The sequence below is a fragment of the Balaenoptera ricei genome, chromosome 19 (genome assembly GCF_028023285.1).
Source record: "Balaenoptera ricei isolate mBalRic1 chromosome 19, mBalRic1.hap2, whole genome shotgun sequence".
Lineage (NCBI taxonomy): Eukaryota > Metazoa > Chordata > Mammalia > Artiodactyla > Balaenopteridae > Balaenoptera > Balaenoptera ricei.
In genome coordinates, this window is record NC_082657.1 from 27,740,277 (window position 1) to 27,755,988 (window position 15,712).

Below are 15,712 nucleotides of genomic sequence, written 5' to 3' on the forward strand. Positions count from 1 at the left end.
TGCTTCCATGTCCTGGCTACTGTAAATAGAGCTGCAATGAACATTGTGATACATGACTCTTTTTGAATTATGGTTTTCTCAAGGTATATGCCCAATAGTGGGATTGCTGGGTCATACGGTAGTTCTGTTTTTAGTTTTTCAAGGACCCTCCATACTGTTCTCTATAGTGGCTGTATCAATTTACATTCCCACCAACAGTGCAAGAGGGTTCCCTTTTCTCCATACCCTCTCCAGCATTTATTGTTTCTAGATTTTTTGATGATGGCCATTCTGACTGGTGTGAGATGATATCTCATTGTAGTTTTGATTTGCATTTCTCTAATGATTAATGATGTTGAGCACTCTTTCATGTGTTTGTTGGCAATCTCTATATCTTCTTTGGAGAAATATCTATTTAGGTCTTCTGCCCATTTTTGGATTGGGTTGTTTGTTTTTTTGATATTGAGCTGCATGAGCTGCTTGTAAATTTTGGAGATTAATCCTTTGTCAGTTTCTTCGTTTGCAAATATTTTCTCCCATTCTGAGGGTTGTCTTTTCGTCTTGTTTATGGTTTCCTTTGCTGTGCAAAAGCTTTTAAGTTTCATTAGGTCCCATTTGTTTATTTTTGTTTTTCTTTCCATTTCTCTAGGAGGTGGGTCAAAAAGGATCTTGCAGTGATTTATGTCATAGAGTGTTCTGCCTATGTTTTCCTCTAAGAGTTGTATAGTGTCTGGCCTTACATTTAGGTCTTTAATCCATTTTGAGTTTATTTTTGTGTATGGTGTTAGGGAGTGTTCTGATTTCATTCTTTTACATGTAGCTGTCCAGTTTTCCCAGCACAACTTATTGAAGAGGCTGCCTTTTCTCCATTGTATATTCTTGCCTCCTTTATCAAAGATAAGGTGACCATATGTGCGTGGGTTTATCTCTGGGCTTTCTATCCTGTTCCATTGATCTATATTTCTGTTTCTGTGCCAGTACCATACTGTCTTGATTACTGTAGCTTTGTAGTATAGTCTGAAGACAGGGAGCCTGATTCCTCCAGCTCCATTTTTCTTTCCCAAGATTGCTTTGGCTATTCGGGGTCTTTTGTGTTTCCATACAAATTGTGAAATTTTTTGTTCTAGTTCTGTGAAAAATGCCAGTGGTAGTTTGATAGGGATTGCATTGAATCTGTAGATTGCTTTGGGTAGTAGAGTCATTTTCACAATGTTGAGTCTTCCAATCCAAGAACATGGTATATCTCTCCATCTATTTGTATCATCTTTAATTTCTTTCATCAGTGTCTTATAATTTTCTGCATACAGGTCTTTTGTCTCCTTAAGTAGGTTTATTCCTAGATATTTTATTCTTTTTGTTGCAGTGGTAAATGGGAGTGTTTTCTTAATTTCACTTTCAGATTTTTCATCATTAGTGTATAGGAATGCAAGAGATTTCTGTGCATTAGTTTTGTATCCTGCTACTTTACCAAATTTATTGATTAGCTCTAGTAGTTTTCTGGTAGCATCTTTAGGATTCTCTATGTATAGTATCATGTCATCTGCAAACAGTGACAGTTTTACTTCTTCTTTTCCAATTTGTATTCTTTTATTTCTTTTTCTTCTCTGATTGCTGTGGCTAGAACTTCCAAAACTATGTTCAATAGTAGTGGTAAGAGTGGGCAACCTTGTCTTGTTCCTGATCTTAGAGGAAATGGTTTCAGTTTTTCACCATTGAGGACGATGTTGGCTGTGGGTTTGTCATATATAGCCTTTATTATGTTGAGGAAAGTTCCCTCTATGCCTACTTTCTGGAGGGTTTTTATCATAAATGGGTGTTGAATTTTGTTGAACGCTTTGTCTGCATCTATTGAGGTGATCATGTGGTTTTTCTCCTTCAATTTGTTAATATGGTGTATCACATTGATTGATTTGCATATATTGAAGAATCCTTGCATTCCTGGGATAAACCCCACTTGATCATGTTGTATGATCCTTTTAATGTGTTGTGGGATTCTCTTTGCTACTATTTTGTTGAGGATTTTTGCATCTATGTTCATCAGTGATATTGGCCTGTAGTTTTCTTTCTTTGTGACATCTTTGTCTGGTTTTGGTATCAGGGTGACGGTGGCCTCGTAGAATGAGTTTGGGAGAGTTCCTCCCTCTGCTATATTTTGGAAGAGTTTGAGAAGGATAGGTGTTAGCTCTTCTCTAAATGTTTGATAGAACTTGCCTATGAAGCCATCTGGTCCTGGGCTTTTGTTTGTTGGAAGATTTTTAATCACAGTTTCAATTTCAGTGCTTGTGATTGGTCTGTTCATATTTTCTACATACTTAGGTTTTTGTTTGTTTATTGTCTACTTAATTTTGTTCATGCTGTACCCTCAATACCTAGCATAGTGCTTGGCATATATCGGTGTCCAGTAAATATTCGTCTAACAGATTAGTTAACTAGAGAGCAGTGTGTGTAGGTGTAAGCCTGCATCCTAGGAAATATCACTCTATAGACTTCCACTGTGCTTGGCACTGCTCTCTGCCCAGGCACAGACTGCTCTCAACCCTGACTGTGGCTGAGCCACAGAAGATTGTGCAGATCAGTTGCATGTTTGGCCTTTCTCACTCAAACTCTGCAAGGAAGCTTTAGTACGATTGCTGGTAACATGTCCATCCTGCCATTTGTAGTGGCTATTTGTTGATGAGCTACTTTATGAGTTTTCACTAGAAGAGAAGGCAGCACAACTCTGGGTGGTTAGCCAACAAGAGCAACATTCCCTATATCCTGTTGCTTTACATTTGAAATGAACAGTGAGAAGATAGAGGAAGTAATATATTTAAGACTGAAAAATTACCTTATTTTTAAAATAATAATTTATGGCTTATTTTCTGGGCAGTACACTTCTCACTTTTATTTGACGGTTCATCAGATAATTAGAAGTGACACATAGTGCTAAAAATCATTGTGTGTTATCATTCATTTATACATTCACCATGAACCACTGACAGACAACAACTGTGTTCAAGTTTGGCCTCATTTAGTTTTCTCAAGCTATAATCAGGAACTAATGGAATATAAAATGACCAAATATTGGTTTCCAGAATGTAGATAATCGATACCTTCATGATCCTGAAAAATGGAGAGTTGGCAGTGTGTCATCATTGGATAGCCCTGAAATATATTACTGTAGCAAAATGCAAAGCATAATTATCTTTTCTGAAGACAACATTGGTATTTCATGTTTTTTTTTATTTCAAAATTTTATTATTTAACATTTTAATACATACTGAATTTTAATTGAGCTTAAAAATTAATAAGAGGATGGAAAGAAAAAACAATTCATCTCATGTTGATTCTGCTATTTATTATGACTCATGAACTTGTAGCTTGATGTGTATGTTCTATTTCAGGGGGTTTGTTGTATGTGAAAATCTGTCTGATTGTAGAATGCTCATTTAAGAAGTTGCTTAAAAATCATGTATATTTTTTAAGTAAACTTTTTAAAAAGTATTATGTATTTACAGAAAAGTAGGTACATAGATCATAAGGTTGTGGCTTGATGAATTTAAGAGCTGTGACTCTTTTCTCAATCACGTTTCAGACACTAATATCTGGAGCTGTGGTAGAACAACTTGACTTCTTACGAATCAGTGACCCAGAAGAGTAAGTTCTTTTAGGTTATTATTGTGTTTCTTGAGATTACATTACGAATACAGGGAATCTGAAACTTTTTCTTTTAAATTCTAGGCTTCCAGAATTTAAGAGTTTTGAGGAACTAGAAGTTCCCAAACATTCAAAAGTCAAACGACAAAGCAGCACCTCCAATGCTCCTGAACAAGAACAGCAGCCAGATGTCACCATTACTGAATGGAAAAACAAACCCACCCATGAAATTCTTCAAAAACTGAATGTGAGGAAGATGCAATTCCCACATGTCCCTGAGTGAGGTTGGCAGAGCAGGAACTCCCAGGGGCAAACCATATTTCTTCTTGTCCTCCCAGAGAAGGTTGCAGTTAACCTGGAGGTAGATGCCTGTCTGTACCTGAGGCAGTAATGAGAGGTAGTTCTCATGGTCTGATATTAGTGTGGATGTCTTAAAGATGCTTAAGGAATGTGTTGTCTTGAGTAACCCATTAAAGAAGTATAGTTGCCTTTGGGATCTCCAGATTTCTCTTTCAGTGCCCATTGTCACCTTTTCCCAACCCGGGTCTTCTCTCCTGTCTCAGTATTTAGGTCTAATGCTTGCTTTGAGTCTCTCCAGTTACCGAGGAAAGCAATCCTATAACTACATCCATATGAATATTATGTTAGCAACCTAGTATTATACCTTCCTTGAGGTTATTTTCATTTTAAAGGAGGAGGGGTGGGGGTATAAGGTATAGTACCTATCAAAGGAAATGAAATTCTAATGGTAGAGCTATAAACACAGTGACATTTTATTAGACCATACAAATTTGAGCATGTAGGCTAAATATATAACCTGTCAGATACCAGTTCTTGTGATTGATCGATATTATGTATAGATCTACATAAGCATGAATATGATATAATAGGCATAAAACATAATGCATATAATAAGTGGTCTACATACATCCCCTCCTTTCATCCTTCTCTCCACAGTGCGTTGACAGCAACGTGGTCTCCCATTTATGAACAAGTCAAAAAGGGAGTGGTTAAATGACTTGGCCAAATCTCTCAGAGAGTGGCAGAATCAGTATTAATGCTTGTAGACAACATATTTTCTATTCATTACTTATCTTGTTTCCTGGAAAATTTGATTATTAAATCCTACTACCCCAGGAAGCTAGCTTGCCTACCCACTGTTTCCAAGATAGCTAAAATAAATAGTTGTATAATGTCATCTTACGTTTGGTAGTATATCAATGACATTTTATCTTTTCTCAATTGCATAGCAGAATATTTCCTCTTTGCATCATGTGGTTTCATGATTAGTTACCCCCTGTGGTAATTTTTGTACCCATTTCATTACAGTTACTCATAGTGATTTATATTTTCAGGACTGTAGTTGTCTAGCTAGCCAAGCCATCCTGCTGGGTATACTGCTCAAAAGAGAAGGGCCCAACTTCATCACAAAGGAAGGTAAGAGTACATGTCTAAGAAAACATTTTTAAATAAAAAGACCTCTCTATTTTTGAACTTATATCAAATATGCATAATGAATATCCACTAAAATGTTACAAGTTATTTTCTCCTCTGTTAAACCTCTTTTTTAAAAAAACTGTTAAAAGGAAAATTCATACCCCCTTCTCTGATTGTCTGAATGGTGTTGGAGCCTGGATTCTGCCTGTGACTGTTAACCTCTGATAACTCCATAGTTGTTTATTGACAGTTTCCAGTTTTATTTTCTGTATGTTTTCAAGAACAATATTGAATCATTATAGCTATAAAAATTAGCTCCTTCATGGTCTGCAGCAGCCATTTGAAATGGAACATGGCATTTAATAGAATTATACTCTCAAAACTTTACAAAAATAAATCATTCTAATCGTGTTCATGTCCACTCTGCATTAAGGATGAAACCCAATTATCCCTGAAATCTACACTCGTATGTTGAGTCACTACTCTAAGGAATCTTTGAATTCTACATCATGGTCTACTTCCAGCATTTTATTATACAGAATAATGTAGGATACATTTCAAGTATTTAATGTCTAGCTACTCAAAGTTTTTAGCTCATCTGAAAGTTCTCTGTCCAGAGATGCATATTGTTTGGTTAGAGTTAGAAATTGAGTTGATGTTCTAAACAGCAATATAATTAATAAGATTTATAGTTCTGGTAGTGAACTAAACATAATTGTTTATTCAAATAAGGTCTACTTAGTTTTTGCATTATTGTAGCTAAGAGATAACCGTCTTGAGTATTATACAGTGAATTGAATAGTCTTAATTTTTTAACTTAATATTATTAAGGCAGAAGAACTCTTAAGCAAATTTCAAACAGAATCCTTCATGTTTCTAATTAATCTTGAAACTCAAAAGTGTAAACAGGATCCTAGTTATACTGAGGACATTTATCAAAATTTATACTTTAAAACAATAGGATAATTAAAAAGCAGACATTTCATTAGGAACCTAGAATTCAGAATGGTTATTTTAGTAGTGCTTTAAAATGAAACAAAATTTATATAAAATAGTTTATAATGAAAATGTTGAGAGAATTATTTTTTAAACCATTTTTATAAACTTGGGAGTAATATTCATCTGTTACTTAGATATTTAAAAGACTTTAAATGTTTTAAATCTGCAAAACCTTATATATTGAAAATCATAAGCATCTACAGAATCTGAATATAATTTTATCCAATTTGTTATAAAGCTATAAAAATAAGTTCAGGGTAAAATGATAAAGGTCTTGTTCTTTACCCTTGTTTACCCTTTTTTGTGCTCTGTCCTGTCACATGGTTAATTTACTGACAAACCAGTCATGAGGCCAGACCACATGTAAATTGCTCCCAAAGAATGAAACCCAGTGGTATTTTTTTGAGCACTGATATATGATCATGCACATAACAGAATCACCATAAAGTTTTTTTGAGCAGTGAAGAATTATGTATAGTCAGTCTATAGTATTTGTTCAATTTGCTATATTCTGTTTTTTATTTTCTATAGTAAATTAAAATAACTTATTTTTATTTATTAAAAACATAGATTGTGTATTAAGAAAACAATGAATTTCAAGAAATAAAGTACTTATCCAAATCATATACTCAGAAGGGCTGGAGACATTCACACTATATATTTGGGTTACATATTTAAATATGTCAGGTAGTTCAGAACATTAATGGATGAATGTATTAACTCTAATGGAACAAAATGAAAATTCAAGAGTGTTTTTTTTTAAGGAGAATAAATGTTATGCATTTAATTAAAAGCATTTTTCAACAAAGACTCTATTATCTGATGTCTAGGTACTGTTTCTGATCACATTGAGAGAGTCTATAGAAGAGCTGGCAGCAAAAAATGTTGGTTCGTATTAGCGTCCTTGTCATTATGTTTTATTTTTATGTTGTCATATTCAGTATCCTAAAGATAATGGACCAGTCTTAAAGGTGGTTATTCATCCTAATTTTTACTTTTCAACTCCAAGGTTACAGCACTGTGACTCAGCCTACTTTCTAAGGATCTGCCTACATTGCATTTTATCATGGCTCTCCCAAGTTATTAAAAACATATCTGGGAGTAAAGACACCCATAGGAATAGAACCTGGAGAGGATGCACTGGAATGATGTTCCAATGACTCTTTCCTACCCTGCACCTCCTCTGTCCCAGCAAGATGCTTTAGGTTCTAATTTGTATTTGGGAAACTTGTTCTGTTATAGAAGGTCATGAAGAGACCAGTGTTTCATTTAATCACAAGCAAAAAATAATATACTTAGGAAATAGTTCTCTCATGACTTAAGTTGAATGAATCCCAGTGATTGTAGTTGCTTCATAAGAAGTAACTGATACGTTCTGCAGAGGTAGTCTCTTCCCAGAGACTGAAGAAAACTTAGGTAAGTTGAGATAAGATTGTTTAATTTCACAATGGGGTAGGTATGTCTAAATGAATGCCATCTGCATTTTTGAAGCAATTGTAACAGTTTTACTAGCAAAATCTAACATTTTGAAATTAAGAGTATATAAATATATATATATTTTAATAACCCATTATTATCTAATTTTGAAAAAAAAAGTTTCAAGCAGTGTCATAAGAAACTCCCTTAACCTCACTGAGCCTCAGTTTTCTAATCTCTAAAATAAGGGGATTAGACAAAACAATCTCTTAGCAGTATTTCAACTCTATGATTTATAATAAATATACCATTCTGACCCAGAAGAAATTATGTAATAATCCTGTGGTTAAGTCTCAGATTTTCGCTGTAAATTCTCAGCACAGTAAGGCATGCAAACCAATAGATGTTGCTTTTTAGTCAGTAAATTTCAAATGTGGTCTATAATCTTATCTTCGGTTAAGCAAACCTGTATTTGCTTTATTTTTAATACTTGTATTTTAGATAAATCATTAGCAAACATTTAGAGTCCTGACTGTTATGTTTAAAAGAACAAACTCCTGGAAGTTTTATTTACTGTATTTTCCCTTTTATGGCTTTCCACTGACATACCCAGGTTGGCGGTACGCTACGGGGCTGCATTTACCCAGAAATTTTCTTCCTCTATAGCCCCACACATTACTACTTTTCTGGTACATGGGAAACAGGTAACATGCACGGAATGTGGAAACTCAAGCTGCTTGAAATGTGTGGGCTTATTTGCGTCCTGAGGGTTAAATATGTCTTTTGGTCTTACAGTGTGTGGGTGAAAGCTTCTCTAAAAGTAGGAAGTGTTTGTTTCACTAACTTTATCAGATATGACTTAATTTTCTACTAGTTCATCTATGTTGAGATTAAGCAATGTAAGTGTTTTTTATAGGTCAGCTCCCATAGATATCCTGAAATACAAGAAAACAGTTTTAAACCTACATTTTAATTTTATTTGCTCCATCTAAAAGTCCCACATGAATTTTTACTTTTGAGGGGGCAAAAATGTCTTATGTATTGCAGGTGCTGTGCTTAAAAATCTGTTCTCCTTACAGTCTAAGACTTTTTCAGAAATGTAAAAATAGCAGTGTGAATTCCTTCCCCCAACATTCTGGCAAGAAAAAAAATGCTGGTATTTCATTGTATCACTTCCTAAAATTGAGTACTAAGTGAGTCCCCTGATCCAGGGATTTGGTTGTCTAGGCACCGAAAGAAACTTGATTTAAAGCGGTTATAGGAATAGAGGGCATGTACCAGTGACAGTCTTAATAATGAATTTTTTAATACAAAATCAGAATAATCAATTCTTCCTCCTATGCCACTCCCTGCCAAAGGGATAGTTAGGCTCCCTTTTCTTTCTTTTTAAATTGTTAATGGCACAAATAATGCTGGTGGCAGAGGTGAGGCTAAGGCTATCCCTCCCTAATTCTGGTTGGTCCTACAATCTGGGAGATTTCAGCTGTGAGGTCCAGTGTCTTGGGGTCAGTGTTTCCTCCATATTATTACATGAGGACCTAACTGTGCATATTTTTAAGTCTCCCCGTTCAGGGGCCCCACTCATTAATCATTCAGATTTGTCAACCTCTGGCCTGCTCTCTCCTTTGCCCCCAGGTCGGTGGTGCGCCATACAGCAAGTCTTTTAAGTAAACTAGTGGACAGCCTGGCCCCATCCATTACTAATGTTTTAGTGCAGGGCAAACAGGTAAGTATCTGATTTTCAGACTCTTCGTCACAGTCACAAAGGTTTTTGGGCAGGACCCTGGCTTTTAAATATGGCAAGCCTCAGTGTCATAGGTCTCTCATAACCACATTTACAACGGCTCAGGCATTTCTACAAAAGGCTCCTTCCCCAAGCAAAATCTAGTCTTAAAGATGCACAGATACTAAGTATTTGCGCTGCACCTCAGAGCTTTAATTTTCAACTTCTGTGTTAACTTGAGATCAGTGAAGATACTGACAAAGAAAATGGTATGATACCTGCTAAAGCACTCCAGACAGGCTTAGGATAGGTAGAACAAAGACAGGGCGCAGTGAAGGGTGCATTTTCCCCTCTACTCCGCTTAAGATTCTTCTCCCCCTTAGAAATGCGTTGACTCCCCAGATCCTTAACCCTCTGGGCCACCTCTCCTTCCGGCTCCTCCCCTCCCACCAAGGCCAGCTCTTGTCAGCTCCTCGGCACAGAGCCATCTCCAGTTAGCAGTCCCTTTCTCTGGGTTCTCACAATAGGCCTGTGACACTCCTCACAACCTGCCCTGGATCCCGGTTCATTTGAATGTGTGTCTCTCACCCCAGGGTAGGCCATGAACCCCTGGAGGTCATGGTCCATGTCTTGTCCAGCACCTGTCCCAGTGTGCCCAACATGGCCTTGGAGAGGCACGTGGTGAATGTGGGTTGAATTGAGCCCATGCACGTGGGTATGTGGAGTGGAATATGGCTGCTCATTTTTTGTTTTATTTTCTATAAGCTCTAATTACCTGGCTGAATAATCATTTGATTGGAATGAAAACCTGTTTGCTTTCTATCTCTTCTTTGGGAGTATGTGTGCTTTGTCATGTCTTCCTGATAGTTAACCTAGGGATGTAATAATACAAAAAACTTTAACCTTCTTTGATGGAATCAACCCATTGTTCATATCTCAGGACTCTTAATTCATTAAAACTGAAATTATTTCATCTTGACATCTAGCTTTTGAAAAGTTGAAAGAATATTTTATTCTGTAATATTTAATACTAATAAAAAAACTCCTGAGAAAAATTTAAGTCACTTTTCACATACGTTATTTTCTATTTTCTCCAAATTATTAAGAGGTAGAATTTTCATCCTCATTCGTCAGCTAAATAGACCAAGACACAGGTAACTTGTGGGGTGCCTTTTCTCACTGCAATCCTCAAATCCAGCCACAGAGTTCTGCATTGTTGCCTTGGACTGAGCCACCCCTTGAAGAAAGTAAACAGGCTTTGGGAAGCTATTTTTCCTTGGATTTTAGGCCCCTGTAGTATATCTGAAAATATAGTTAATTCTACGATGTATGAGAAGGTTTTGGCGATCTCTGAGGTCACTGGCACCTGACAGTTGGAGAGGAGGGGGTAGGTTAGGGTTGGTCATGTCCATTCTGTACACTATCTAGAGGGGGATTACAGCCTGTGTTTCTGAGATTCTATTCACCAGAGCAGAATCCTGGAGGCCTTGGAGCCTGTCCTGAGGCTGTGGCTGGACCATTGCCCACCAGACCAGTACATCTCCCAGGGAAATAGTCACTTACAAAGCTGGGTGCCTGGGAGGCTGACAGCTGTGCTTCAGGTGTATGAAGTCCATTCATTGACTGCATCTTACACTTTTACAAAAAAGAAATGAGAATGGAGCATTCCAAGTTTGCAACTGCTTATTTATGAAATTCCACCCTGAGAACTGAAGTAATATTGTTTCTACAGAGCACTTTCAGATCACCTCAAGCTCCCTGGAATGAAATAGTGCTTTAGTCATTGCTTCCAGAGGCAATGATGTGCCTTCTGTTTGCTTTCTTCTTTACTAGCTGACATTTTAATAAAAGTAATCGCACTTGGACTAACTGGTTGGTACCACTTGTGTTACAATAAACTAGCAGTTCTCAGTTTTCACTCCATCACAGAGTTGGGGCAGAAGACCCCTGTCCTGCTTTCTCCCCTCATCTCAGAAAACACAGGGCCCTTTGATGTCCTCTTCTTTTTCCTGCATCTTACAATCGTGCACTGTACAAGGAAGAGAGAGGGAGAGGGGTAATGAGGAGGAAGGAGGGGCTGCAGGCTTTTCTGGGAGGCAGAATGCTAAGGCGAGAGGACAAAGGGAGAGCAGAGTATTTATTTCTCTTGCCCAGCTCCACAGCACTTTTGGCTTTGGATTTTCATTGCCTTTTCCCTCTGTGCTTTCTCATTTCGCAGGCTTGTGGGCAGTCTTGTTTATTCCCCTCCACAGGCCAGAGATACGTCAACAAGTATTTCAGCACTCACTGGGTGCTTGGAACTACACCAGGAGAAGTGGGGCTACACTACAACTCTATGTCCTTGCACCTGCCTTTGAAAAGATCACAGTGTTGTTAAAGAGCAAACACTTCCACATGAGAAACTGTAAAAGAAGTGAAGGATATACTCTCAAACATAGACTGTGCACGAAAGTAAAACTAGTCAGTGTATTCTGGTTTCTCTGGGGAGTTTCTAGTACTAAAGTCATTCGGAATAATTTTATCTCAGTAGTTATTTATATTCCTTCCCTGCTTTTATCCACTCACCTCCACTCTCCTAACCAGGACCCTCACCTGCCCTTGTATTTCAGACCAGACTGAACAATCATGAACTCCAGTGGGAGTCATGCTTTGAAAGCCATTTTAATAAATAGCAGGAACAGTTATTCTACCTAATTCCCTAGCTTGCATAGAGTAATTTCATCCTGCCCGTCATCCTGAGCCTTGAATTTTTTTCTTTTATCTGTTAGTAGCTAGGAAATTTTTACAATAAAATTCTGCCACCTATAGGTAACTCTGGGTGCCTTTGGGCATGAAGAAGAGGTTATCTCTAATCCTTTGTCTCCAAGAGTGATTAAGAACATCATCTATTACAAGTGTAATACCCATGATGAGAGGGAGGCGGTCATTCAGCAAGAACTGGTCATTCATATTGGCTGGATCATCTCCAATAACCCGGAGTTATTCCGTGGAATGCTGAAAATACGAATTGGGTGAGTAAAGTACTTTGCATTTGCATAAAGAGAATTGTTCAAGTGGTCCTTGGCCTCTCTGAGTGAAGTGCTGCCCCAGATCTGGTGGGCATTTAGGAAAATGCATCTTGCCCTAAGTCATAGAGACAACATCTGGTGGTATGAAGAAATAAATACTAGTGGCCTGAAAAAAACCCTCCTGTTAAACATATTTAACTCCCAACATGAGATGTAGGGGAATAACTCTGTTCTCTGGTAAAATCAGACTCCAGGGGTTTAAACAGGTGTATCATGTTAAAAAACAAACAAACAAAAACCCCATTATGCACAAGACTTGTAAAAAATCCTATAGATAAGTGGATAAGACTTAAGAGAAGAGTGGGGTTTTTTTAGTAAAACTAGGTGTCAGGAGGACACACTCAAATAAAAATTTGGTCCTTTTAAGAATATTCTTCTGTATCCATTTTCTACCAAAATCTAAATTTTAGTCATTAAAATCGTAAGTGTTCTGTTTGGAGAAGTTGAAAATAAGGCTCGGGTGATCTTGAATCTTCTTAGTCAAGCACTGTGTGAGGCAGTGCAGTAAGCACGTGACCAGGCTCTGGCATCCAGCGGAACTGAGTGCAAGTCCAGACCGCCACTCATCATCTCAGTGGCCTGAGGCCAGTGGCTGACCCTCCCTCCTGCTTTCATACCAACCTCATTGTTTTGTGTGAGATGAAACAAAATAATATGTTAAAAAGGCCTGCCACAACCGAGTAAAGTACAAATGCTTCTTTTCATTTTTTTAAACATATTTTTGATTGTATTGAATACAGGTATCATGTGAATATGTTCTAATTGTAAAAAAGTCAACAAAAAACAATACTTGAGCATATAGAGTAACCTAATATGTGGCCAATTTGGGGGATGTTCAAGTGTTTGAAAAGACTATGTAGCCTGTCAGGCGCAAATACATGTGAATGTGTGTGAGTGTGATTAAGTGTTTAGCTTGCTAGTTGTATAATTAGATCATCAATATCTTTACTATTTCTGTCCTACTTGACTTTCAATTGCTGATAAATTGTAAAATGTTCTCCTGATTGTGAATTTGTCAATTTCTCCTTGCATTTTTATCCGTTTTGCTTTATATATTTTAAAGCTTTGTTTTTGTCCATGCTACCATGTTTGTTTGTTTGTTTGTTTGTTTTAAACGTTTCTTTAATTAATTAATTAATTTATATTTATTTTTGGCTGTGTTGGGTCTTTGTTACTGTGCGAGGGCTTTCTCCAGTTGCGGCAAGCGGGGGCCACTCTTCATCGCGGTGCGCGGGCCTCTCTCTGTCGTGGCCTCTCCCGTTGCAGAGCACAGGCTCCAGACACGCAGGCTCAGTAGTTGTGGCTCACGGGCTTAGTTGCTCCGCGCATGCTACCATGTTTTAACAATGTATCTTTCCTTGTGTCATTTATTTTGTAATTGAATTATTTTTAAAAAATTATTTTTAATTTCAAACATCTACAAAAGTATAGAAAATAGTATAATTAAGCCCATACTATTACTCAGCTTCAACAATATCATCATATGGCCAATCTTATTTCACTCATACCCCCCCCACTACCTACCTCACCCACACTCCCGTCTATATTTAAAGCAAATCCATCTTATCATTTAATCTGTAAATACTTCAGTGTGTATCTGTAAGACATAAGGACTTTTTAAAAGCATAACCATGATCCCATTACAATGCATGAAATATAACAAATGAATTCTTTGTGTCTAATATTACTGCCATGCCTGCTTTCTTTTTTTGTTTTTATTAGCTTGGTATACTGTCTTCCATTCCTTTACCTTCAATGTTCTTTTTTCATTTTGTATTGATATGTCTTTTATATTTAACATGCATGCCATATTTATTTTTAATCCAGTCTGAGATTATCTTTTAATAGAAATATATGTGATATTTGTGCCATTTCATTTATATTTTGACTTATTTCTGCCATTATATCTTGTTTTCTAGTTACCATGCTTTCTTGTTGTTTCTTTTTTCTTTTTCCTTTCTTCTATTGCTGGATTGATTTCATTTTCCCTTTCATTTCTTAGTTTTAATTTTGCATGTGAGTATGAAGCACTTTATGTAAAATGATTACCCATTTTTTCCTTCAAAAAATTACATTAAAAACTAGTTGCTTATTGGAAGTATCTGCATGCCTCTCGTTTCAACAATTCTCATTCTAGGAATTTAGACGTACTTTAACAGCAGTCTTCATTCCATGCTTGTTTGAAATAGTGAGCCAGACAATAAAATGCTGTGCAGCCATTGCAAGTAACAAGATAAAGTCAATATACTGGCATTTATAAATGTCCAAGATAAATTAAGTGAAAAAAAAAGTTGCAAATATATTGTTCTATTTTTTATAAAAGAACAATAATACTGTATATATGTATGTATAATGTGTATGTGGAAAAATATACATAAAATCAGTGTCAGTTATTTTCTCTGGGAGAGTTCTACTTTGTAAGTTATGTTTTTCAGTTTTATTTCAATTTTTTTAGTTGAGGTTATTAGTTTTTAAAGTGTTTACCTGATTTTAGTTAGAGTATATTTCAGGTGCGCTTCCCATTCTTTATCTCCTCTTTCTTTTGATTTGAGAAATGAATTCACTCTGCATAAAACTTGACCTTCATTTTTATCCCTTAAAATAGTTCCTTTCAAATGTTAGGATGTATTCCAAATCAATTATAAGAACTTTGAATCATATCCTGATTTTTCGGTCTCTGTTAGCTCTAAAATTTTCAGCTCTAATTCTTGACGATGTATGAGGATGCAGAAATGGGTCTTTCATGTGAGTTGTCTCTAAATGAAAAGAGGTGTGATTCTTCGTATCCATACAGGTATTAAAAGTACTCTGTTGTCACAGATTCAGGCATTTCTCTGAGGCTGACTAAGAAGTATAGGTTATAACTCTTCCAAAGCACATTCTTTGTAGTAAATGTTCTATTCAGGGGACTCTTTAAGTGATAGTCATCCTTGCCGTGACTTAAGCAAAGGCTTAAAGTAAAAGTTAACTGTTCCCCAGGATTTTACAATGCTGTGTTTTTCAGCCTCTAAGTAGTTTTTCCTTTACTGCTTATTCAGCATTTTAGGCTAATTTATTCTCTCAAAAATCCAATGTAATTTTGTTCCTTGAATCCATCTGACCTGAAGCTTCTTTCTCTGCATGGGAATGAAGTATGTTTAGTTTATTATAAAATAGTTTTCTTCCTGTTTTTGTATCTGCTATTCTATATGTTCAGTGCCTTCCGTGAGAAATAAAATACTCTTTTTTCCTCAAACTGTCACCTGAAATAAAAATGTCAGGACAGGGCATCTGACTTAGTATCTAATGATAGAAAAAAGCCTCCTAATGAAGAAATTTGCTGGGAAACTTTATTCACTGTCCTGAAACTCATCCTGGAATCAATCGAGGCATTATATTCCCACTGTGGGTAGTAACAGTGTCCCTGCCCAACTTATTATGTGTATTTCCCCCATATGCTAGACTCACAGGGTCA

The 15,712-nt window shown here is 36.5% G+C and overlaps 1 protein-coding gene across 3 annotated transcripts in view; it reads left to right on the plus strand.

The window, feature by feature from the left end:
• Positions 1-15,712, plus strand: part of PHKB (phosphorylase kinase regulatory subunit beta) — a 198,863-nt gene that overhangs the window by 159,783 nt on the left and 23,368 nt on the right. For 2 of the 3 annotated variants that reach the window (XM_059906033.1, XM_059906035.1), the window contains 6 exons: positions 3,554-3,615; positions 3,700-3,862; positions 4,971-5,052; positions 6,882-6,939; positions 8,081-8,171; positions 11,999-12,201. In XM_059906033.1, coding sequence (XP_059762016.1) covers positions 3,554-3,615; positions 3,700-3,862; positions 4,971-5,052; positions 6,882-6,939; positions 8,081-8,171; positions 11,999-12,201 — 659 coding nt within the window. Of the gene's footprint in view, positions 1-3,553; positions 3,616-3,699; positions 3,863-4,970; positions 5,053-6,881; positions 6,940-8,080; positions 8,172-9,102; positions 9,194-11,998; positions 12,202-15,712 lie in introns of all 3 variants that reach the window. The other variant, XM_059906034.1, reaches the window with a different exon arrangement.